Source organism: Bos mutus, chromosome 1 (genome assembly GCF_027580195.1).
Source record: "Bos mutus isolate GX-2022 chromosome 1, NWIPB_WYAK_1.1, whole genome shotgun sequence".
In the NCBI taxonomy this organism is placed as follows: domain Eukaryota; kingdom Metazoa; phylum Chordata; class Mammalia; order Artiodactyla; family Bovidae; genus Bos; species Bos mutus.
Window position 1 is genome coordinate 111,407,475 of NC_091617.1, and position 26,310 is coordinate 111,433,784.

The 26,310-nt window shown below is 40.3% G+C and overlaps 1 protein-coding gene across 4 annotated transcripts in view; it reads right to left on the reverse strand.

Annotated features, from left to right (window-relative positions):
• Positions 1 to 26,310, reverse strand: part of MME (membrane metalloendopeptidase) — a 116,112-nt gene that overhangs the window by 60,947 nt on the left and 28,855 nt on the right. For all 4 annotated transcript variants that reach the window (XM_070374443.1, XM_005896718.3, XM_070374433.1 and 1 more), the window contains exons 4-8: positions 15,735 to 15,896; positions 14,478 to 14,558; positions 14,296 to 14,391; positions 14,059 to 14,177; positions 8,779 to 8,844 (exon numbers count right to left, since the gene is read on the reverse strand). In XM_070374443.1, the coding sequence (XP_070230544.1) occupies positions 8,779 to 8,844; positions 14,059 to 14,177; positions 14,296 to 14,391; positions 14,478 to 14,558; positions 15,735 to 15,896 (524 nt within the window). The remainder of the gene's footprint in view (positions 1 to 8,778; positions 8,845 to 14,058; positions 14,178 to 14,295; positions 14,392 to 14,477; positions 14,559 to 15,734; positions 15,897 to 26,310) is intronic.

Sequence of the window (26,310 nt, forward strand, 5' to 3'; positions counted from 1 at the left end):
AGTCGTAAGGTAGCCTAGTTAAAGCTTTGATACAGTGAATCCTTTACATGACAAAAAAAAAAAAACACAGAAAACAAAAAACCTAAATATCTATGTAGTCTTTCCTTTAAAAATAAAACATTATAAATCCCAATGCTTGTAATAGCAGGTTCGAAGATGATAATTGGTTTTAAATGGTTGGGTAAAATCCACAATCGCAGTTTTGTGAGCTTTTAAGTTATACACTATTGGTGAGATATTTACCAATACCTAACACCAGGAACTGTTACTCTAATTCTTTAATCTGCAGGACCAGGCAATAATATTTTTATGTTGGCTCTGTTCAGAAATTAGATTCCTTCTGCTAAGAAAAAAAGCTACTATTTGTTTGAGTTGCCAAAGAGCAAGAGAGCAATGCCATTCAACTATTGTCCTTCACACTTAATATCTTTGTTAATAAGTAACAGCAAGTCCCAGGGAGGAACAGAGAGCACTCTGGAAATACTGCCTGATATTTGTGCACCTTGGTATGCCAACAACCATGGACCAGAAATTTCATTTCCCGGACACCTTAGTCTTAGCAATTTTCTGCCCTTCCCTTTCCCAGATATTATGTGGAGCATTAAACAACTGAAAAGTCACAGAACTGTCTTATTCCTAGCCGCTGACGCCAGGGGTGTTATTTAATAGTGTTACACAGGATGTTTCGTGAGGGAACACACAGGGCCCCCACCAGGAGAGATATGTTTCCTCTCAGAAGACTATGAATTTTTTTCCACTTGACGAAGCATGTCAGAGATCATGCAGCTGCCAGAACACAGAGACTTGCTCCCCAAAGATGGATACGAACATACAGAATCACACAGCGGATCCTGGAGACAGGAAGTGAGAAAGTCCCCAGAAGCTAACAGGGCTCAGAAACAGGAGAAACATAGGCACAAGAGAATCTACTGTGGACGAACATGGGGATGGTCAGAGGCTTTTGTCAGGTTACTAATGAGAGCACCTGCAGATTCACATGAGAATTTATTGTGTAACTTCTAAGGTTTGTTGCTTATGTTTGGGAAGGTGCATGTACTTCTTTTTACAAACTGAGTTCAGATGATCTAAAAAAATTTCCCTTGACATACCCACTAAGTCCCAAGTTCAAAAGCTCCTTTATGTTTTGTTAAATACAGATACTTGGGGGAAACCTCCTGACTATTAGTCACCTGATGCCCAGAAAGAACAAAACGAGGTCAGCAGTTTCCCTTGCAGGATCTGTTTTATCAAGTCAACCAAGCAGCAGTCAGAGCAATCCTTGTAAAAACCAAATCAAATCACATCTAAATTATCCACTGACCTGGAGCGCCAGTCATTCACCTTTTATAACACTGCCTCCATTCACCTCTTTCCTTAAATTATTTTTTATTGTCTATCTCCTCTGATTAGAACATGAGCATTCTATGTGAATTAAAGACCATTTCTGCCTTGTTTCCTTGATATCCTTCCTGTCCAGAGGAGTATCTGTCACATAGTAGAAGCTCAATAAAAATAGTTAATTGTAAGTATACTGAGTAAATATCCCTCACTTACTGTGTCATCAGCCTTCTAATCGTAGTCCAAGTTCAGAGCAGTTTCTTTGAGGTTGCATTTTGGGTAAGCAGGCAAACAAAATCCTCTCTTGGTTTACCCTAAGTTCTAAAACCTGTTCATCTAAAGGACTGAAAATCTCAGTTTGTGCTATTTCCAGAGTAGGTACAGCTTAGAGAATTTCCCTGGATTGTGGTTGATTTCTCTTATTCAGTACACAAGCCTTGGATCATCTCTTTTTGGCTTCTAACCATCTCAGCCATATTCTAAGTCCTCTGTCTTCATCCCTAAAGTGTTTTCTTTTTACCTTTTTTTTTTAAAATGAACATCATTTTTTCTAACTGCTCTAAATTTCTTCATAACTCTCATCTCCTCTTCCTACCCTGCCATGCCTCATAGCAATATACTATATAGCTTCTAATCTCGAACCCCTTTGCTACCTCCTCAGGCTTTCATGGGAGAAGGCAATGGCACCCCACTCCAGTACTCTTGCCTGGAAAATCCCATGGATGGAGGAGCCTGGTAGGCTGCAGTCCATGGGGTCGCTGAGGGTCGGACATGACTGAGCGGCTTCACTTTCACTTTTCACTTTCATGCATTGGAGAAGGCAATGGCAACTCACTCCAGTGTTCTTGCCTGGAGAATCCCAGGGACAGGGGAGCCTGGTGGGCTGCCGTCTATGGGGTCGCACAGAGTCGGACACGACTGAAGTGACGTAGCAGCAGGCTTTCATTAACTAGATGAGAGATTTTCTCACTTTTATTTTAGCCCTGAAATGCTATATTCAGATGAATGTTTTGTTAATGTATAAACAAGTGAAATGAATCTTTAAGAATGTATACTTGAAGGTGTGGCTACACAGAGCATTGTCATTGGCACACGCCAAGTGGTCCGAACATTCAGAAGCCACTCCTGTGGCTTATTCTACCTTCTCAGACAAACAGAACATAAACATAGCTACAATCCAATTATGCTCCAATATGCTGGTTACCTAACCTGTAGATTTCCTTATGAAGGAGGACAAGATAACAATTAGCCTTGAACCACTAAGGAGGTAGAGAAAGAGAAGATTTGAAACCAATTCCATTCTCCCGAATAGAGTTTAAAAACTCTTCTGAAGGTGTGATTGTTCAAGAAAATTAAGGTTGCTATTCCTTTCAGTGAATCAATATGCAAGCACTTTCCCACACTAAGTAGTTGGTTGGTTCCATTTGAAAATTCTGTGAATGGGATGATTATTTTTTATGGGCAATGGGTATCTCTCACATTGTTTTGCTAGCATAGAAAAATGTATGCTCTTGTACAGGATGGAGTTGTCTCAAATCTCATTACTTCTGTCCTCTGAGGTAGCAGTGTGTCATTAAGCGATCTCTTCAGATAATCAGAATACCTCCAAAATAAAGTTCTATCTCTCCAGCCAGAGACTTCCAGCATGAGTGGCTCCTTAATGAACCCATTTTGAGAGCACAATTAAATCCCAATTTTTTAAATAAATGTATGTATTTGTTCGGTGTCTATACAGATGTCTATGTGGCCTTTCGCCTAATACTTGGCTGGAGGGACACTGTGTTATCAGTTTTACACTATAAACTCCTGAAAAAAGACAGTGTTTGTCTAGTTGGGCACCTTATGTCATCCACATGAGCCAGCTTAGTTCACTATTTTCAATGAGAGCTGCTCTCCAGGTCTTTTTTTAGAAATTGCACCATCTAGAAGTAAAACTAGTTGGGAATCGGAAGACAGGATCATGACAAGGGGAGCTACCCAGTAGCTATTTCTCGACAACTGCTCACAACAGAACCCTCTGTTCTCTTTCTTCTTGGTGGACAAGGGGTCTAGTTTCCTGAGCCATTGAGATGGGTTGACAGTCAATCAAGGGGTCTACTTTCCTGAGCCACTGAGATGGGTTGACGGTACCGACTAGCTGTTCAGAGAGCCTGGTTCCCTGGACATAGTGCTTGGTCAAAAGAAAGGCAGGTGGCTCAATCAGGATCAGAGCCCTTTCCTCAGAAATCGATAGACAATAACAGAGATGGGATTTCTTTTCTCTAGATTGCAAAGCTGCCAAGGATCATCATTTAGCTCTTAAAGTCTGTGCATAAGTAAATATACTATGAAAATATATGATACTATGTAAAAAATATAAGAATATATTTCTTTGAGTTGCTACTGCCTTTAAGGCCTATTCCCTCTTTAGGAAGGAAAGCACAGAAAACAAAAAGGAACTGAGGTATTTAAGTTCAGAACATTAACTAGAGGAATACAATATGCATTTCTCAAAATATAACATTCAAAACTACTGAATAAAAGCACACGTTTGAAAAACAGCGTGTTTTTTTTTTTTTTTAACAAGAGAAAAATAGGTTTTGTTTTAAGGAAGGAGGTTAGATATAGTTCTTTTTAAAAAATGCATTACCTATTTTCATCACTTAGTGGTATAATGACACATTTTACTATTTTGAATGCCAAACAAATATTTGAACACAAAAATTCCATTCCTAGGATATCAGAAGCCCCCAAATACCTCAGTGTGGTGGAATGGACTTCCTTGTAATCACAGGGGCTGTTTTCATTGCTCATAAGAAGTCTGGTTGTAGAATTGTAAGATGATTCCCTAGAAACAGGGATCAAAAAAGACCTGGGGGAAATGGCCTTAGGTAATGATTTGATCAAGGAAATCTATAATTAGGGTCCCTTTGATCAGAAAGGGATGCTTCCTCTTCCCCAGCCCCTGAGACAGATCTGCAAACCAGACGCCATATCATAGTGTGAAAATCACTGGCTACAGTGACAGACAAAGAAGCCAGTCTTCTCTAGTCAAAGATAAAGTACCTTTCCTGTCTTCCCTGACATCTTCCCTCTCAACCATTCAGCCATAGATTCCACTGCTGCTGCTGCTAAGTTGCTTCAGTCGTGTCCGACTCTGTGTGACCCCATAGACAGCAGCCCACCAGGCTCCCCTGTCCCTGGGATTCTCCAGGCAAGAACACTGAAGTGGGTTGCCATTTCCTTCTCCAATGCATGAAAGTGAAAAGTGAAAGGGAAGTCGCTCAGTCGTCTCTGACTCTTAGCGACCCCATGGACTGCAGCCTACCAGGCTCCTCCATCCACGGGATTTTCCAGGCAAGAGTACTGGAGTGGGTTGCCATTGCCTTCTCCAAACCATGAATGATAAAATCCTAAAAAAAAAAGTACTTGAAGGGACTGAATTCTTTCAGAGACTGCAGAGTAGTGGAAAAACTAGAATGAACTTTAATTTGATATCTGGCTGGGGATGCAGATGAAACTAAGTGAGGGATTACAGGTAGTAATGAATGGGAAAGAGTAGCAATTATCATGAGGGAAATAGGTAGAAAATTGGAATTTTCTCCATAGTTATATACTCTTCCCCCTCCCCCTAACACTCCAAAAGAATGGATTTTAAGATGGGAAGAGTACAGAAATGTTCTAGCAATTACCCATTTTCAGGATGACAGAATTTCATCTCATTAAAAAAAAAAAAAGAATTCCATATTATATGCAGACTCCTTGCAACTGGAAGCACATTGCTTGGAGCTTGGAGCACTAAGCTGAGGCATATTCTGAGGTCGGAGGTTAGGGGGAAAGAGTGCAGTGACCATATAGCCATAGTTATGGAAGCGGGGTAAGGCACCCAGCATGCTGTGTGTTTGCTTCTCTTATCCAGATCATGGGAAGGCACCTAATTTGAGCTAATAATAACTTCCTAGCTGAAAGTGCTACTGCTACTGAGTTTTCTAAATCATTTGTTCCCGTAAAGAACTCTACTACTATGAAATACTACTCTTAGGAAGTTGGAATGATGTAACGGAAGGAACAGAAGATAGGGACTAAAGTTCTATCTCTGGTTCTACTATTGTTTGAGCGTTCTGACAAAGACTGACAATCTTTAGGCCTTGGATTTCTCACTTATAAACTCTAATCACATTACTAATTCCAGATTTAATCTCCACTCCATTGTTTGACTACAAATATTTTGACTATAAGTATTTTCCCGACCAGTGGATGCAATGGGTAGTACAGACTGCCAAATGTAAGTATCTGTGGTCTGAGCTCCTCTTCTTTTCAGTAATAGAACCTTGTTCCCATTAACCAAATTTTAATAAGGCATACACATGGCCACTTGTTTAACACTACATTTCTCAGCCTCACTGATACTTAGCTGTGTCCACATGACAATATTCTAAGCAATGAAATGTATACAACTCCTGCATCACTTCCATGACAAGAAATTGCTTGTCTATCACTACCTCTTTTCTTTTTCCTATGAACTGAAATGTGAACAGGGCACTGGTCAACCAACTTTGACCAAACAGACTACAAATAAAACACTTGAGGAGGTCGATATTAGAGGTCAAAGAAAACAGTGCTCCTGGCCATTCCCATGAAGAGAGCTTCCTACCTCTCTGGAGACAGAAATGAACTTCTCTCTTGCTTTTTCAGTCTCTTTTTTACCACAGTTTAGTAAGATCCCAACTAATTTACAAACTCAAATGTCTAGAGGAACCACAAAGTCAATAAAAATCAATGAATTATCTCGATGAGGACTGCCCAAGTCTGGAGAACAAAGGCCCTACCTGAAGCAAGAACCATAAAAAAACTCTGTCCCATAACTACATGGGGATGTAGGCCTAGGGTTTCCAATTCTGCTAATTTATCAGGAGATCTGGATTCTCAAGTAAAATCTTCAATTTTTAGAAAATCTTGGCAACTAATATAAAATTTTAAAAAAATTAGCCACAGGTTAAACAAAATGTCTCTCTATGACTCAAACCTATGACCTAGATTATGACATTCTATTAATTATGAGACAATATTGAATACAAAATGCACATATACACCATCCTCTTAACAACAGGATCCTTTCCAAAAGAAAAAAAATGCAAAAAGGAAACTTTATCACATTACGTGTATACACTGACTGCCAGGTATACCTTGATATCAGGAATTTAAAATACAAAAAATATGTATCCTTTTTGTTGCTGTTTAGTTGCTAAGTCACGTCTGACTCTTTTGAGTCCCCATGGACTGGAGCCGGCCAGGCTCTTCTGTCCACCGGATTTCCCAGGCAAGAATACTGGAGTGGGCAGCCATTTCCTTCTCCAGGGGATCATCCTGGACCAGGGACTGAACCAACATCTCCTGGATTGGCAGGCAAATTTTTTGCCACTGAGTCACCAGGGAAGTCCTCACACATCTTTATAAGGTTGGATAAATATAGTATGTTTTTAGGACAAAATCCTAAATTTGAAAAACATTCCGGTTAATAACAATGAAAAGGTAGTGTAATGAGCCAAAATTCTTCAATCACCCTCAACTCTGCAATAGGAAGCAGCTAGATAGCTTGTAAAGACAACTGCAACCCACATGATACCTGCATTGTCAAGAACTCAAATATCCCACGCCCATTTGATTGTCTATGACATTAATTGTGGACTTTTATATTTACCTTTTTCTTCATTTCAATGCTGTGTAGCCACTCATAAAGTTACTTTATACTGAATTTATTCCATGGCTTTTGAACTTAATAATGAGGTAAAATGCACACTCAGTATGAACATATAGAGCTAATCATTTTAATTAAGAAGTAATTTCAGCCACAACACCTCTGATCCATTAGAATAAAAGGTAACTAAACTTACTTCTGAGCCTCAAATTAGGAAAGAAAACATTTATGGAACCAAAACCTTCCCCAAATACTTAATACCCTACTCTGCTAAGTTCATCTTCTGTGGTTCCCTTATATCAACAAGCAAGTACACACCAACACCAGCTTGAGCAAGGCAAGGCTGTGAGACAATAAGAAGCAGTGTTGTGGGGTGTGACGAACAGAGTCAGAAGGTGGCCACAAAGGATTGTCTAACCCAATGCCCCTATGTGGGCAGCCCTCTGAAAGTCAAATAGGAAGGCTCTAGAAAGAATGGTGCCGAGCACAATGTACGTACTTACTGGACCATTCCCTGGTCTTCACTGGCACTGACCTAGACTATGATTCATCTGTTCATTTTTAAATCATTTGAATTTATAAAGAAAAAAAGACATTTAAAATTGGCTTTTCAGGGAAAATGGATATACCATGATATGGTTGTTGATAACAACCTCAGATATGCAGATGACACCACTTTAATGGCAGAAAGTGAAGAACTAAAGAGCCTCCTAATGATGGTGAAAGAGGAGAGTAAAAAAACTGGCTTAAAACTTAACATTCAAAAACCGAAGATCATAGCATCTGGTCCCATCACTTCATGTCAAACAAATGGGAAAAAAGTAGAAACATAACAGATTTTATTTTCTTGGGCTCCAAAATCACTGTGACTGCAGCCATGAAATTAAAAGATGCTTGCTCCTTGGAAGAAAAGCTATGACAAACCTAAACAGAGTATTAAAAAACAGAGACATTATTTTGCCAAAAAAGGTTCATATAGGCAAAGTTCTGGTTTTTATAGTGGTCATGTACGGATGTGAGAGTTGGACCATAATGAAAGCTAAGCACCAAAGAATTGATGTTTTTGAACTGTGGTACTAGAGAAGACTCTTAGGAGTCCCTTGGACAACAAGATCAAATCCGTCAATCCTAAGGGAAATCAACCCTGAATATTCCTTGGAAGGACTGATTCTGAAGCTGAAGCTCCAATATTCTGGCTACCTGATGTGAAGAGCTGACTCATTAGAAAAGACCCTGATGCTGGAAAAGATTGAGGACAGGAGAAGAGTGCAACAGAGGATGAGATAGTTGGAAGGCATCATCGACTCAATGGACATGAGTTTAGGCAAATTGTGGGAGATAGTGAGGGACAGGGAAGCCTGGTGTGTTGCAGTTCATGGGGTCACAAAGGGAAGGACAGGGCTTAGTGACTGAACAACAACATACGTATGCTGAGCCCCTTCATTGTCCATCCGAAACTATCACAACATTGTTAATGGGCTGTACTCCAATATAAAATTAAAAGGTAAAAATAAATAAGTAAATAAAATTGGCTTTTAAAAATGGGCCACATGACTTAAATACTAAGAATCAAGACACAAACAAGGAATTTCAAGTTTCTTTGTTTCTTAAAAGATCTTCATTTGTTCTGTTGAGAATACTCAGTCAGTCAAAGGAAGCTCACTATTATGTATGATTTTCAGTATCTGCCTGAGTGAAGAAGATAGAGGGTTAAGTTTAAATTCTGTAGTTTAGTTTTGTTGGTTTTTTGTTTTTGTTTTTACCTCTTTATATGCTGCAGTGCATTCATAGTAGTCTCTGGAAGGCAGGCCAAGTTGAGGTTGGTCAATCTATAAAAAATGTACAAAGAAGAAAATATTTAGTTGACAAATTATAAGCATGCCTACCTATGTGTAAACAAGATCTTAGTGTTCTTGCTCTATATAACAAGCTAACACTGAATGAATATACAATTAAGAAATGGTTTCCATAATACTTCTCAGTGTTAAACATGGGTAGGTGAGACAATCTGGAAGATCATATTACAGATATTTGAGAGAAACCAATGAAATCTTAAACCCACAAAAACCATATGGGGAAAGAGTTTACTGTATAACAATGGGAGAGATAAACAAACACACATTAGAATCTAGGGCTGGGGAGTTTTATACTTTTATAGGACATTTCAGGTCCCTGAGTTTCTAATATACTCCCTTGCTGGATGTTTTCTTTTGCCCCTACCCTTAATTGTAATGGAAAAAAAAAAAAGTGGAAAACCTCTATGGTGACTCAAGAAATTCTAAGCTAGTAGAAATCTTGCCAGAGATTTTTTTGAGACTCTGTACCCTAAGAGGGGGCTTCCTTGGTAGCTCAGTTGGTAAAGAATCTGCCTGCAATGCAGGAGATCGGGGTTCAATCCCTGGGTCGGGAAAATTCCATGGAGAAGGGAATGTGTTAGTATTCTTGCCTGGAGAATCCATATGGAAGAGGAGCCTCATGGGCTATAATCCATGAGGTGACAAAGAGTCGGACATGACTGAGCAAGTAACACACACACACAACACCCTAAGAGGACAGAGGAGACTCCTCTTCAGAGCTGCCCTGCTCAGGAGGTCAGCAGACCCAGCTGCCAGCTGAGCATATGAAAGAGGTAACCTATTTCTGCTCCAGCACGTCCACTCCACCCTGGATACCTCATGAAAGCTCCTAGACATCCTCGAAGCTTTGTGAGATTCCCTCCTACATGCTGCACGATAAGTGGGTAAAGCAAACTATGGGTGGAAGTGAGAATCCTAGCAGTGTAAAGAAACAGGGCAATATAAAAGAAACAGAACGCAGAAGACTGGCAGGGAAAGAGCCAGAAGACATCCCCACAGGAGGGGCCCTGTTCCTTCTCTAACCTTCTGAGCCTCCTTAGCAATCCTCATATGGTGATCAAGCAGGATGCTGGCATTCCACAGCCAAAGGAGAGACTCTAGGAAGACAGAAAGGGTCCACTGCAGACAAGAGTCAGGTTCAATTGTTTTCATGGTTTTAATAAAAATGACCATAAGGATTTATATAACTGTGACATACATAAGCTTCTATGATCTGTAACTTTTGGTAGTTTCTTTTACAGGAGACTAAGGAAAAGCTCTGTAAATGTTTTACTCCATTCCAAACATACTTATTAAGTACTAATCTCATGTTATGTGATTCTTCAGATCAGATCAGATCAGATCAGTCGCTGAGTGGTGTCCGACTCTTTGCAACCCCATGAATTGCAGCACGCCAGGCCTCCCTGTCCATCACCAACTCCTGGAGTTCACTCAGACTCACGTCCATCGAGTCAGTGATGCCATCCAGCCATCTCATCCTCTGTCGTCCCCTTCTCCTCCTGCCCCCAATCCCTCCCAGCATCAGTCTTTCCAATGAGTCAACTCTTCCCATGAGGTGGCCAAAGGACTGGAGTTTCAGCTTTAGCATCATTCCTTCCAAAGAAATCCCAGGGCTGATCTCCTTCAGAATGGACTGCTTGGATCTCCCTGCAGTCCAAGGGACTCTCAAGAGTCTTCTCCAACACCACAGTTCAAAAGCATCAATTCTTCGGTGCTCAGCCTTCTTCACAGTCCAACTCTCACATCCATACATGACCACAGGAAAAACCATAGCCTTGACTAGACGAGCCTTTGTTGGCAAAGTAATGTCTCTGCTTTTGAATATGCTATCTAGGTTGGTCATAACTTTCCTTCCAAGGAGTAAGCGTCTTTTAATTTCATGGCTGCAGTCACCATCTGTAGTGATTTTGGAGCCCAGAAAAATAAAGTCTGACACAATTACCACTGTTTCCCCATCTATTTCCCATGAAGTGGTGGGACCGGATGCCATGATCTTCGTTTTCTGAATGTTGAGCTTTAAGCCAACTTTTTCACTCTCCACTTTCACTTTCATCAAGAGGCTTTTGAGTTCCTCTTCACTTTCTGCCATAAGGGTGGTGTCATCTGCATATCTGAGGTTATTGATATTTCTCCCAGCAATCTGGATTCCAGCTTGTGTTTCTTCGAGTCCAGCGTTTCTCATGATGTACTCTGCATATATGTTAAATAAGCAAGGTGACAATATACAGCCTTGACGTATTCCTTTTCCTATTTGGAACCAGTCTGTTGTTCCAAGTCCAGTTCTAACTGTTGCTTCCTGACCTGCATACAAATTTCTCAAGAGGCAGATCAGGTGGTCTGGTATTCCCATCTCTTTCAGAATTTTCCACAATTTATTGTGATCCACACAGTCAAAGGCTTTGGCATAGTCAATAAAGCAGAAATAGATGTTTTTCTGGAACTCTCTTGCTTTTTCTATGATCCAGCGGATGTTGGCAATTTGATCTCTGGTTCCTCTGCCTTTTCTAAAACCAGCTTGAACATCAGGAAGTTCAAGGTTCACGTATTGCTGAAGCCTGGCTTGGAGAATTTTGAGCATTACTTTACTAGCCTGTGAGATGAGTGCAATTGTGCGGTAGTTTGAGCATTCTTTGGCATTGTCTTTCTTTGGGATTGGAATGAAAACTGACCTTTTCCAGTCCTGTGGCCACTGCTGAGTTTTCCAAATTTGCTGGCATATTGAGTGCAGCACTTTCACAGCATCATCTTTTAGGATTTGGAATAGCTCAACTGGAATTCCATTACCTCCACTAGCTTTGTTCGTAGTGATGCTTTCTAAGGCCCACTTCACTTCTCATTCCAGCATGTCTGGCTCTAGGTCAGTGATCACACCGTCATGATTATCTGGGTCATGAAGATCTTTTTTGTACAGTTCTTCTGTGTATTCTTGCCATCTCTTCTTAATATCTTCTGCTTCTGTTAGGTCCATACCATTTCTGTCCTTTATCAAGCTCATCTTTGCATGAAATGTTCCTTTGGTATCTCTGATTTTCTTGAAGAGATCCCTAGTCTTCCCATTCTGTTGTTTTCCTCTATTTCTTTGCATTGATCGCTGAAGAAGGCTTTCTTATCTCTTCTTGCTATTCTTTGGAACTCTGCATTCAGATGTTTATAGCTTTCCTTTTCTCCTTTGCTTTTTGCTTCTCTTCTTTTCACAGCTATTTGTAAGGCCTCCCCAGACAGCCATTTTGCTTTTTTGCATTTTTTTTCCATGGGAATGGTCTTGATCCCTATCTCCTGTACAATGTCATGAACCTCATTCCACAGTTCATCAGGCATTCTATCTATCAGATCTAGGCCCTTAAATCTATTTCTCACTTCCACTGTATAATCATAAGGGATTTGATTTAGGTCATACCTGCATGGTCTAGTGGTTTTCCCTACTTTATTCAATTTAAGTCTGAATTTGGCAATAAGGAGTTCATGGTCTGAGCCACAGTCAGCTCCTGGTCTTGTTTTTGCTGATGTATAGAGCTTCTCCATCTTTGGCTGCAAAGAATATAATCAATCTGATTTCGGTGTTGACCAGCTGGTGATGTCCATGTATAGAGTCTTCTCTTGTGTTGTTGGAAGAGGGTGTTTGTTATGACCAGTGCATTTTCTTGGCAAAACTCTATTAGTCTTTGCCCTGCTTCATTCCGTATTCCAAGGCCAAATTTGCCTGTTACTCCAGGTGTTTCTTGACTTCCTACTTTTGCATCCCAGTCCCCTATAATGAAAAGGACATCTTTTTTGGGTGTTAGTTCTAAAAGGTCTTGTAGGTCTTCATAGAACCATTCAACTTCAGCTTCTTCAGCATTACTGGTTGGGGCATAGACTTGGATTACTGTGATATTGAATGGTTTGCCTTGGAAACGAACAGATATCATTCTGTCATTTTTGAGACTGCATCCAAGTACTGCATTTTGGACTCTTTTGTTGACCATGATGGCCACTCCATTTCTTCTGAGGGATTCCTGCCCGCAGTAGTAGATATAATGGTCATCTGAGTTAAATTCACCCATTCCAGTCCATTTCAGTTCGCTGATTCCTAGAATGTCAACATTCACTCTTGCCATCTCTTGTTTGACCACTTCCAATTTGCCTTGATTCATGGACCTGACATTCCAGGTTCCTATGCAATATTGCTCTTTACAGCATCGGACCTTGCTTCTATCAAGCCCTTTAAGAAGAATGACATTTTGCTTACCTTAACTGGGGAAAAAAAAAAAAGTACAGATGTAGCAAGCATCAAAATTATGTTCAATATCCCATTTTTGGGAGAAGGCAATGGCACCCCACTCCACTACTGTTGCCCGGAAAATCCCATGGACGGAGGAGCCTGATAGGCTGCAGTCCATGGGTCGCTAAGACTCAGACACGACTGAGCGACTTCACTTTCACTTTCCACTTTCATGCATTGGAGAAGGAAATGGCAACCCACTCCAGTGTTCTTGCCTGGAGAATCCCATGGACAGAGAAGCCTGGTAGGCTGCAGTCCATGGGGTCCCACAGAGTCGGACACGACTGAAGCGACTTAGTAGTAGTAGTAGTAGTAGTAGTAGTAGTATCCCATTTTTATGATCTTTTTGGAGTCAATTAGGAATTTCTGATTTCTAACCCATATTACTTATATAAACAAGACCATGCTCCTTTCATGAACGTATAGAGAAATCAAGTGCTTTTTCTAAATTGTTATTGTTTAGTCACTAAGTTGTGTCTAACTCTTTGTGACTCCATGGACTGTAGCCCACCAGGCTCCTCTGCCCCTGGGATTCCGTGAGTCAAGAATATTGGAGTGGGCTGCCATGCCCTCCTCCAGGGGATATTCCTGCCCCAGGATCAAACTCAAGTTTCCTGTATTAGCGGGTGGGTTCTTTACCACTGAGCCACCAGTGAAGCCCCTTTTCTAAATAGGAGAGACCTAAAGTCTTTCATTTCTTATCTAAACAAAGATAGCAGAAAGGAGAGTTGAATGTCTAAAACATAGCATCAAGAAAACAGTTTCAAAATTGGAAAGCCAGGTATCTGTCCTTGAATTTATTACCACTTTGTTCCTACAAGTCAAATAAGAATAAGCCTTATTTTTTCTAAATATCAATAACAACAATGCATGTGAATGTTTTATCACGTTAAAGATAACTCTGGCTGTTGGCCATACAAACTTACATGAATTATATGATTCGTAGAGTTTTTATCATCAGTGCCAACAAAAAAATTAATAATGACTTTTTTTCCATATTTAGAATTCAGTTGTGCAATAGATTTCTCAGCTGTCCAAGAAGAACCTAAAGAAATGAAAGGTGAAGTATATCATTAGATGCTTGATGCATTAATATGATACTATAGTATAATAATAACAGATTTTATACAGAAATAATTTTATTAAAGGGAAGACTGTCTTACCATATTTTTGCTCCCAGTTTTCTAGCGCCACTGGCCAATCATATATATCTGGCAACAGTCTAAGTAGAGGTTCCCCGCCTCTGCTCTCAATAGCAGCTTTTAAAAATAATGAATATAAATATATTATGAAGTATATACATATTTTGGCATACTCCTAGTAAAATAAAATAAAGAGCACTTACTTTCATTTATACAAGATCTATATAACATTTTTGCTTTCTGCACTGCTATTATATCTTCAGTTTTGGGTTCCTGAAGGACATCTGAAATGGAGTGTTGGTAAAATGCATCAGTATAATTGTTCATTTGCAGCTCTAAATAACATTTTCAATGCAAGTTTGGTTTAAAAAAAAAAAAAAAAACTTGTATGTGTTCATACCTCTCCCATTCCAAAACCCTATGAGAAAAACCAAACTCCTTATCAGATCATTATTCCTAGTGTAGAAGGAGGAGTTACTTTCATTAGCCAACTTAGATGAAAGTCTTTTTGACTAGATTATTAGTTTCTGGTAAACAGTGATCTGTACTGCTCTGCCATACAGAAGTTACTTTTTCTGATATTGAGATTAAAAAGAAAACAAATTTGTTTTGGAATATGTAATTTAATATGATAGTCTTCTTGATGGTTGGAGGGTAATTATTTTTGTGTGATCATACTGTTCATGCTCCAAATGAAATGTTCTACTTGCTTGGATATTAAAAAATAGTAAAAAAAAAAAAAAGTTTTGATTTTTACAAAGAATTCTAAACAAGAACACAGAATGTAGGATAACAAAGGACTAGACACAACTTCCTCAGCTTCCCGGGCAGAGTGTCTTGATCATATCTGGATTAGAACAGATATACCTAGTCTGGGAAGGCAAATCTTGGTACTATCTTACAGCAACTTCAACACAGGGCCAGGGTAAACATGCATGTCCTGTTTAGTGGCAATCATTTAATTTCTCCTGTAAAATGCATAGATACCACCTTCATGGGTAATAGAGCATTTATCATGTTATATTCAAATGAAAGCAGGAATGCTGAGATGTCAACATATTCATTTTAGTGTCTTCCATCCTTAGAGTGACTCAGCAATGGTCCACAAAACTTGGAGGGATTATCAACTTTTAATTTTGTGTGACACTCCCTGTAATGGCTTTTACATTCCCAAGTAAAATCTTGAAAATGGATGTTATTTAGTTGCTAAGTTGTGCCTGACCCTTTTGTGACCCCATAGACTATGGCCCACCAGGCTCTTCTGTCCATGGGATTTCCCAGGCAAGAATAATGGAGCAGATTGCCATTTCCTTCTTCAGGGTATCTTCCTGACCCAGGGGACCAAACTCACATCTCCTGCACTGGCAGGCAGATTCTCTACCACTGAGCCACCTGGGAAGGCCTTAAAATGGATATATTAAGACAGAAATCTTTGATACATAGACTTAAACTTCACTAACCTTTCAAAACGACTTCTAATTCATCTCTTAAAATGTCAAAGTTACTGTAACGAGAGCTGGTCTCCGGAATGACGTTACGTTTCAACCAGCCTCCGCAAGCATATTTGAAAAAGTCTGTGCAAGGCTCAACAGTGGCATCCATGTTCTGGATCAGTCGAGCGGCTGAAAGACCAGAGAAAGGATGAGATAAAGTGAAGGGTTTGTTTCGTAAGTAGTTTGGAAGGGGGGAAGAAAAAGAGACATGTTACTTCTTTATGATCAGGTCAACTGGACTGATGCTCTTCTTTTTACTTGTGGAACTGTGGACTTAGGTTGAATGATGAATAGTACGTGTGTATACTTCTTCCTCCTTTACTGTAGTGGGTTGGTTTTATTCTTAAGAGGTCTGGGTCCTCCTGTCCTGCATCTTATCTCTTTCTTTAAATAACCAAGTGTCTCGCTAGTTTCTACCTCAGATGAAAGAGAAAATGCAGGCCTGCCTTAGCTGTCCTGGGCCTGGAGTCACTCTGCACTCTGATAACTTTGGCTGTTGACTTTGTTCTTCAAGGTGCTGTGACCTTTGAACATCTAGGAGGCTCTACGGTATGTGGGATTGTTAAGGGATTTTATTGTTTCAGTAAAGATCTGAAGCTACAGTTAATACTTCTTGGACTCTGCTTACAATATTTCTGCAATTCATACCGGATATCCAATTTGCATTTGTTTATGTAGAGTCTGTCATTATAAAATTAGCTGTAAGCTTGTTAGTTTTTCTTTCATCCATGATTTTATCTTTGAGAATTATGATGAAAAAACAAATCAACTAATGTTGAGTATTTAAAATGTGCAAAACACTGACTGTACTAGGTGTCTCAATTAATAGAAAGATAGATAAAGAGAAGATCTATGAAGAGAAAAATACTATATTATGTACAGGACTCTTGTGCTCACAATTTCTACACCTGGAACAGTGAGAAAACCCTACCATTGCCCTCCCCACATTCTTTCTCAAACAAGTTGAACTGTTTTGCAAGGAAAACAAAAGAGCAATTGAGAATTCATCTGCATCAAGAGAGTATAAGTTCTCAAGTGAGCTTTTGAAAATACTTTGCCTTCTGAATAAATTAATTAAACACTTTTAAAGAACTGCTGAGCTGTGTGGATTTTTCCAGCTTGGAATGGTAAATCTGTCTTCCCGCTGAGCCTCGAGCCCCCGCTTCTGACCACTTTTGGACATGTTTGCCTGACTGTCATCTCAGTCTCCATCTCTTTTAGACTAAACTCTGTGGGTCACCTCCAAACCAGTCCTCTCTGGATGTTTGTACTTTGGCATGTGGTACAATTGTTATCACAGCCTCCCAGGTTTGAAATCTTGAGTAGAATTCTGTATTTCATGCTCTCCCTTGGGCTATCAGTAACTCTTCTGCCTCTTTCAATCTATACTCTAGATAATCAATGTCAACCTAGTTTACATCTTCCTCCCTTTTGACTAGACGTCACCCAACTACTCCTCTTGCTATTCATAGTATTATCTCTCTACTTGTATACATATGTTGTGTATCTTTCACAGGTTAAACTTCCCCAAAGACCCTTTTGCTCTAGCTACTCCCTTGCTCAAAAATGTCAGTGGCTTGACACTGCCCAGGTTAAATTACGACTCTTCAACTTGGCTAATATAAAGTCTCTACCTTCTGTCTTTTTTCCTCCCTGCGTTTTCACAAAAACACTGTACTTTGGCCAGGTGGGTTTTGCCGCAAGGACCACAAACACTCCTGTGCTTCTCTACCCTGCATCTTTGTTTCTCTCCTCCTCACTCCACCCTTTTTTAAAAAACAGTTTTATTGGAGTACAGTTCCTTTGTAATGTTGTGTTAGTTTCTCCTGTACAGCAAAGTGAATCAGCTATACATAAATATATATTCCCTCTTTGTCACCACAGAGCAACGAGTGGAGTTCCCTGTGCCATACAGTAGGTTCCTGTTAGTTAGTTATTTTATACATAGTAGCATATACATGTCAATCCCAGTCTCCCAGTTCATCCCACCTTCTCTTTCCTTGCTTTTGTATCTGTATGTTTGCCTCTTTATTTCTGCTTTGCAAATAGGTTCATCTGTACCATTTTTCCTAGATTCCACATACATGTGTTAATATACAATTTTTTTTTCCTCCTTCTGACTTACTTCCCACTGTATGACATGCTCAAGGTCTACCCATGTCTCTGCAAATGGCACAGTTTTGTTCCTTTTTATGGCTGAGTAGAAACTTGACCCTTTCAACTTCTCCCATTCTTTCCAAATTCTACCCACTATTCAAGGTTCAGCTTCTGTCCCATCTCTTCCAAACCATAGAGAAAATTTCTTTCTCTGAACTCCTGGGAGGTCACTGTCTCACTCAGTCTTAAATGCTCTAGATTAGGCTATTTTGAATTTCTCATATAAATACCTGCTGAGTCTTCCTAACCATTCTGTTGATGAACTCAACCTCTTTGTATTCCTGTCACCTGGAATGTTCAGTAAAATGCGTTAAGTTTGTATGATGACATTACTGAATCATCAATGAGTCCCTTTACTTGTTCCTCCTACACATCTCCTTCCCTAGTTCCTGCAGGTCAGACCAGTTCTCATTTCACAGCCTCCAGGGTCAGTCCCATACTTCCAGTTCCCACTGTTTCCATTCTTTCTTGGGCCTTCGTCTCTAAGGCTCTATTCATGCCCTTTCACCAAAGTATGGCCCCAGGCCTCTCCCCATGCCATCCATCCTGTGTGTCAATTGGATTCACACCATCCTAGCATTTCAGTATGCCATTTTCCACTCCAAAGTATTCAATATTTCCACTCCAAACTATTCAATATTCCACTACAAAGTATTCAGTCCTCTCGCATTCATAATAAAATCCAGATTCATAGTATATTCTAACCTTAACATACCTAGTGAAGCTTCTCTCATCACTTTCTTACATGAGCCATCTGCCCCAATTAAATGAATGTATTCATTTTATGCTATGGAACATCTTACAGTTCTCCATTTCTGTAACTTTGACTATGTTGCCTCAACCCTTGTCAAAATATCCTTTTTTATTTTCTCACATTCAGAAATTTCAGGCTTGTTCAAGGCCCAGTTCAAATCCTTTTTCTTCATGAAGGACTGTCCCTACAAAGCCCATACTGGCTGACATTCATTTTTCTGTTGGAAAACCCATTGCCTCTTCACCTGGATTGTGGTTCCCACAAAGGTAGAGATACAATTTCCAGTTTTCTCTCAGAGCCTAAGATTGTGCTTGATCAAGACTTGTCAGTAAAAACTCTACTTGAAACCTCAGGTAAAGATTAAGAAATAGATCCTAAAAAGGTAGAAAGAAAATGAAAATCTCTTAAAGTTTTAAGGAAATGAAGATATGATGACAGGGGAAATAAAAATAAAGACCCTAAATAATAGATTATTATGTAAAGTGAAAAGCCAGAAAACTGGAACCTGAAAGGACTACTAGCTAAAGACATTCTCAGCACACATTTTTTAGCAATTTTATACAACTCTTGTCTTTCAACAGACTTTAAAAAGTGTAAGCTGAATGTTGTAAAGGCAACCACCATTTTGAAAGCACTTCTACTTTCTTCTATTCTCGGAGGAAATAGATGGCTTCTATCCTAACACCACAAAGAGCCATAGACTCCTAGTTAGGAGGGCATCGAACACATACTGACCCACCCTGAATGAAAAGGAGGAGCAGTGGCTGAAGTCCCACATTCATGAGTGCAAATACACGCCACGTTCACACAGCCTCACCTCCCACCACGGAAAAGACGATCCTTCCCATCTTAGGTTGAATTCCTCACTTGATACACAGTGAAACTACTTACATCTGGACAACAAACCAAAGAAGCAGCATTCAAGCAATTGTGAGGTATGTGCAGACGAGAGAGAGAGAAAGAGAGAGAGAGAGAGAGAACCTCTGCCAACCCCTTCTGTGCCACTTTTAAAGTTTCCCTTTGACCAGAGAGCTCATCGGAGCGCAGGAGCTTCCAATCACATCAAAGAAAGTTCTGTTCTGATGAATATTTTGGGGCCATGGGCCAAGGCAAGTCATGGGCTAGCACTTTCATGCTGGGGCTTTGATCAACCTTCCTTTAATCTCTTATCGTGGGTTTTGATTCTCGTTTTGCACCTTATCCTCTGGACCTCCTCTGTGCTGGCTTTCCTTTGAAGTCAGCAGTAGACTCAGGGGTAGGAGGGCCATAGGAAACAGACGCACCACTGTCAAACTGACTGTAATTGTTTTTATATTTTGCACTTTGTTTTGAATTACTCAACCTCTCCACAAAGCCACACCTGGGGCTCTTCAGATGTTTCCGAATCTGTGAGTTTCTGACTTCTAAGTAAACAAATGTGGTTTAAAAACAAACAAAATTATTTTACCTTCATAAGCAGACACAAAAATGATGTAGTAAATACCAGTGTATTGACACAAAATGCTGTTGACCAGATGTTTATAAAGGTAAAAGAAAGTGTATATTATGACTTTTTGAAAATCTGCATAAAAACAGAGGAAGTCTAAAAGGTCTTTAGAGCAATTGTATCTGGGTAGAGAGATTATGAGTGTGTTTAATTTTGTGTTATTTGCTTATCTCTATTTTCCAGTTTGTATTAGATAAACATGCTTTGCTTTTACAATAAGAAAAGAGTTTATTTTTAATTTAAGAAAATAGTCACATAAAGACAAGAAAAGTAATCTTTTATTAATAATGAGCTTATTTCTCATGAATGACAATTCTGAATGTTCTAGGCTGATAATAAATGGCACACCGTTTTTTTCTCCAACTAATCTTTTTGTAACATTTGCCCAATGTATTTGACCATAGGAATTTAAAAACAAGCTCAACTACCATCTGGGACATTATTAATTGCTGTATTCATTACCAGGCCCTATTGTATGGGTATGGATTAGAAGATGCTACATAAGCTGAGAAAATGTTTAGAGTTCTTAAATCAGTCAGGCTTGTTTTGAATCCCTGAGCTTCCCCACTTTTTAGCTGTAAAAGACTAAGTAGTTCCTGGACTTCCCTGGTAGTCCAGTGGTTAAGAATTTGCCTTCCAATGCAGCGGACACAGGTTTGATCTCTGGTCAGGGAAGTAAGATCCCACATGATGCAAAGCAACTAAGCCCTCACTCAAGACACCGCAACTACTGAAGCCCACACACTGTAGAACCTGTGATCCACAACTAGAGAAACCTGTGCACTGCAACTAGAGAAAGCCTGTGTACCACAAGGAAGACCTGGGGCAGCCAAAAAGAAAACAAGCCAAAAAAGTAGCTTCCCCAAGATCCAGAAGCTAGTAAGTAATGGAGACCCAGAACTTCCACTTGGGTGTGTGTGGCTCCCTGCTCACACTCTTCCCTCCACACTCTGGCCATAGCCGGAGTGTGTGAGAAGCAGTGAGTGTGCTCCATCCCTCTCTCCTCCTCCACTTCTTCCCAATTACCCTTTATTCTCCCCTTGCCCTGCCCTCTTCTTTACTTCCTCTCCTCCCCTCAGTGTTGAGCTCATCACCAGAAACTAGTGCAGAGTCCAAGGAAGGAAAAGGCCTCAGAATTTGGAGTCTGTAGGGGCCAGGAAGAAGGACAGGGAAAGAAACAGATGAATTCTTCACAGGGTAACAAGAGACAGAGGCACACCCAGGAGAGCCCTTCTTGAGGTGGACACGTAGCAGGGGTCTTGCCTAACCCTCCTCTAGATAGAGCAGGACAGATGATGGAGAGTGAAGATTTTCCGTGATATATTTAACTGCAACAACTTTCAACTGTGGTTAACCATGTGAATCACCTTAGAAGCCTTTTAAACATAAAGATGCCAAGGATCAAGGATAGATCCCTGATCAATCAAAACCTTTGAGATGGTTCCAGCATCTTTTAATGCTTCCTGAGTGATTTTAATGTCCATCCAAGGGAAGAACTATCAGATTAGACAATAGAGAAACATGGAAAATGAAAACAAGAGAACTCAGTATCAGCAAGTAAAAACAGTACTATGCTTAGATGTGTGTGTGTGTGCGCTCAGTTGTGTCCATCTTTTTGCGACCTGACAGACCCATGGACTCTAGCCTGTCAGGCTCTTCAATCAATGAAACTTTCAAGGGAAGAATACTGGAGTGGGTTGCCCTTTCCTACTCCAGGCATACTTGGATGGATCAGGCCTATTCCTTCTCGCCTTTCCAGCCTGTAAGTGTGAATGGGCTCGTGTCATGACAACCCATATTTCTAAGTGCATTGATCCTTTCCGAGTCCCTGGCACAGTATGGCAAGGAATCACACAAGTGTCTTCTGTACAAGCCCACTCTCCTTAGCCCTCCACTATACTGGCTTTGCCTCCACAGCCTCCTTTCCTGGATCCCATCCACAACCTCTGGTGCAGGGAACATGCTCTCTTCCATCAGTCACTGTCTTAGGGGAGTCCCAAGAGGGCTCATGGCCCCTCCAGGTGAGGAGCTCTCTTGATTTTATCTCCATGCCTTCCTCTACCAAGAACCACAAGGACCAGTGGGCCTGGTTTGGGAGGAGGGCCAAAACAGCAAAAACTGGACTGCATACAGAATCACTTCTCTGATGGGAAAGATTTTCTTCAACAGATATTTCTGTTGAGCTTGACTTTTATTCCTCTGAGATGAGCTCTATCTATCTCGGGAGGACCCTGACCCTCTCAGCAAACAGACCCAAGACACAACCACTCCACTAGTTATCAGACATGATTAGGCATGGTGGAATTCTAGCTTCACTGGAAACCAGCTACTGGTCTTCAAGAAGGGGCAATCCATGATCTGCCTTTGAATGCCAATAGCTTCCAATGTTTTAGGATCCCCCTTTTTTATCTATATGCCACGCTTTCAAATAACATCAATGGTTTGCTGAGTGAAAATGGAATTTGGGGCACTATCAAAAGAAAGATTTCTAAGTTTATACATGTACATTCCATAGAGGCCAGTTTTCTCGTCCTGTGTGTATGAATCTGTATGTGTATTTTAAAGAGACTTCTGCATGTCTCAAGTGCTCCTAGGAAGACTCTCAGGAACATAAGATAATCTGAAATAAATGATTGCCACTGGATAGCAAGAAGCTTTGTGCTGTGGCACTTTGTTGTAAGTTTAATTTTCTTTAATGTTGATCTTTACTTAGTAGATCACTGATACATTCCCGTGCAAATGAATTAACAGGAATTATGAATAGGGTTCAGACTTAAACTGAAGAAAGTAGGGAAAACCACTGAAACATTCAGGTATGACCTAAATCAAATCCCTTATTGATTATACAGTGGAAGTGAGAATAGATTCAAGGGATTAGATCTGATAGACAGAGTGCCTGATGAACTATGGACAGAGGTTCGTGACATTGTACAAGAGGCAGTGACCAAACCATCCCCAAGAAAAAGAAATGCAAAAAGGCAAAATGGGGGTCTGAGGAGGCCTTACAAGTAGCTATGAAAAGAAGATAAGCTAAAGGCAAAGGAGAAAAAGAAAGATATACCCAATCGAATGCAGAGTTCCAAAGAATAGCAAGGAGAGATAAGAAAGCCTTCCTCAGTGATCAGTGCAAAGAAATAGAGAAAAATAACAGAATGGGAAAGACTAGAGATTTCTTCAGGAAGATTAGAGATAACAAGGGAATATTTCATCCAAAGATGAGCACAATAAAGGACAGAAATGGTATGGACTTAAGAGAAGCAGAAGATATTAAGAATAAATGGCAAGAATACACAGAAGAACTATACAAAAAAGATCTTCATGACCCAGATAATCACAATGATATGATCACTCACCTAGGGTCAGACATCCTGGAATGAGAAGTGAAGTGGGCCTTAGGAAGCATCACTACGATCAAAGCTAGTGGAAGTGATAGAATTCCAGTTGAGTATTTCAAATTCTAAAAGATGATGCTGTGAAAGTGCTGCACTCAACATGCCAGCAAATTTGGAAAACTCAGCAGAGGCCACAGGACTGGAAAAGGTCAGTTTTCATTCCAATCCCAAAGAAAGGTAATGCCTAAGAATGCTCAAACTACCGTACAATTGCAGTCATCTCAGTCAGTTCAGTTAAGTGGCTCAGTCGTGTCCAACTCTTTGCGACCCCATGGACTGCAGCACGCCAGGCCTCCCTGTCCATCACCAACTCACAGGGTTTACCCAAACTCATGTCCATCAAGTCGGTGATACCATCCAACCATCTCATCCCTCTGTCATCCCCTTCTCCTCCCGCCTTCAATCTTTCCCAGCATCAGGGTCTTTTACAATGAGTCAGTTCTTCACATCAGGTGGCCAAAGTATTGGAGTTTCAGCTTCAACATCAGTCCTTCCAGTGAACATGCAGGACTGATCTCTTTTAGGATGGACTCGTTGGATCTCCTTGCAGTCCAAGGAACTCTCAAAAGTCTTCTCCAACATCACAGTTCAAAAGGATCAATTCTTTGGCGCTCAGCTTTCTTCACAGTCCAACTCTCACAACCATACATGACTACTGGAAAAACAACAGCCTTGACTAGACAGACCTTTGTTGACAAAGTAATGTCTCTGCTTTTTAATATGCTATCTAGGTTGGTCATAGCTTTTCTTCAAAGGAGCAAGCATCTTTTAATTTCATGGCTGCAATCACCATCTGCAGTGATTTTGGAGCCCCCAAAAATAAAGTCTGCCACTGTTTCCACTGTTTGCCTATCTATTTACCATGAAGTGATGGGACCAGATGCCATGATCTTAGTTTTCTGAATGTTGAGCTTTAAGCCAACTTTTTCACTCTCCTCTTTCATTTTCATCAAGAGGCTCTTTAGCTATTCTTCACTTTCTGCCATAAGAGTGGTGTCATCTGCATATCTGAGGTTATTGAGATTTCTCCTGGCAATCTTGATTCCAGCTTGTGCTTCTTCCAGCCCAACGTTCCTCATGATGTGGTCTGCATATAAGTTAAATAAGCAGGGTGACAATACACAGCCTTGATGTACTCCTTTTCCTATTTGGAACCAGTCTGTTGTTCCATGTCCAGTTCTAACTGTTGCTTCCTGACCTGCATACAGATTTCTCAAGAGGAAGGTCAGGTGGTCTGGTATTCCCATCTCCTTCAGAATTTTCCAGAGTTTGCTGTGATCCACACAAAGGCTTTGGCATAGTCAATAAAGCAGAAATAGATGCTTTTCTGGAACTCTCTTGCTCTTTCAATGATCCAGCGGATGTTGGCAATTTGATCTCTGGTTCCTCTGTCTTTTCTAAAACCAGCTTGAACATCTGGAAGTTCACAGTTCCTACATACTAGTAAAGTAATGCTCGAAATTCTCCAAGCCAGGCTTCAACAGTATGTGAACCATACTGTTCCAAATAGTGTTCCAAATAGACTGGTTCCAAATAGGGAAAGGAGTACGTCAAGGCTGTATACTGTCACCCTGCTTATTTAACTTATATGCAGAGTACATCATGAGAAACGCTGGGCTGGAGCAAGCACAAGCCAGAATCAGGATTGCCAGAAGAAATATCAATAACCTCAGATATGCAGATGACATCATCCTTATGGCAGAAAGTGAAGAAGAACTAAAGAGCCTCTTGATGAAAATGAAAGAGGAGAGTGAAAAAGTTGGCCTAAAGCTCAACATTCAGAAAATGAAGATCATGGCATTTGGTCCCATCACTTCATGGCAAATAGATGGAGAAACAGTGGCAGACTTTATCTTTTGGGGCTCCAAAATCACTGCAGATGGTGACTGCAGCCATGAAATTAAAAGACTCTTGCTCCTTGGAAGAAAAGTTATGACCAACCTAGATAGCATATTAAAAAGCAGAGACATTACTTTGTCAACAAAGGTCCGTTTAGTCAAAGCTATGGTTTTTCCATAGCTTTGTGAGAGTTGGACTATAAAGAAAGCTAAGCGCCAAAGAATTGATGTTTTTGACCTGTGGTGTTGGAAAAGACTTTTGAGGGTCCCTTGGACTGCAAGGAGATCCAACCAGTCCATCCTAAAGGAGATCAGTCCTGAATATTCATTGGAAGGACTGATGCTGAAGCTGAAACTCTAATATTTTGGCCACCTGATGCAAAGAACTGACTCATTGGAAAAGACCCAATGCTGGGAAAGATTGAAGGCGGGAGGAGAAGGGGACGACAGAGGATGAGATGGTTGGATAGCATCACCGACTTGATGGACATGAGTTTGGGTAAACCCTGTGAGTTGGTGATGGACAGGGAGGCCTAGTGTGCTGCAGTCCTTGAGGTCGCAAAGAGTTGGACATGACTGAGCAACTGAACTCAACTGAACTGAACTGATGAATAGGGTGAATATCTATTATTTGATGGATTTGTTCTAAAGTCAACAGTAACACTGAATTAACAAATATTGATACTTATAGCTCAGGGAGCTCAGTGCTCTGTGGTGACCTTAATGGGAAGGAAGTTGACAAAAGAGGGGATATATGTATATGTATAGCAGATTCACTTTGTTGTACATAGAAACTAACACAAATTGTAAAGCAACTATTCTCCAATAAAAATGAATTTTAAAAAATTCTGAAGCATTGACCCTTGGTAAATGCAAGGTTAGGTTCCTATGAGCCTCTGATCACACAGCATTTTCA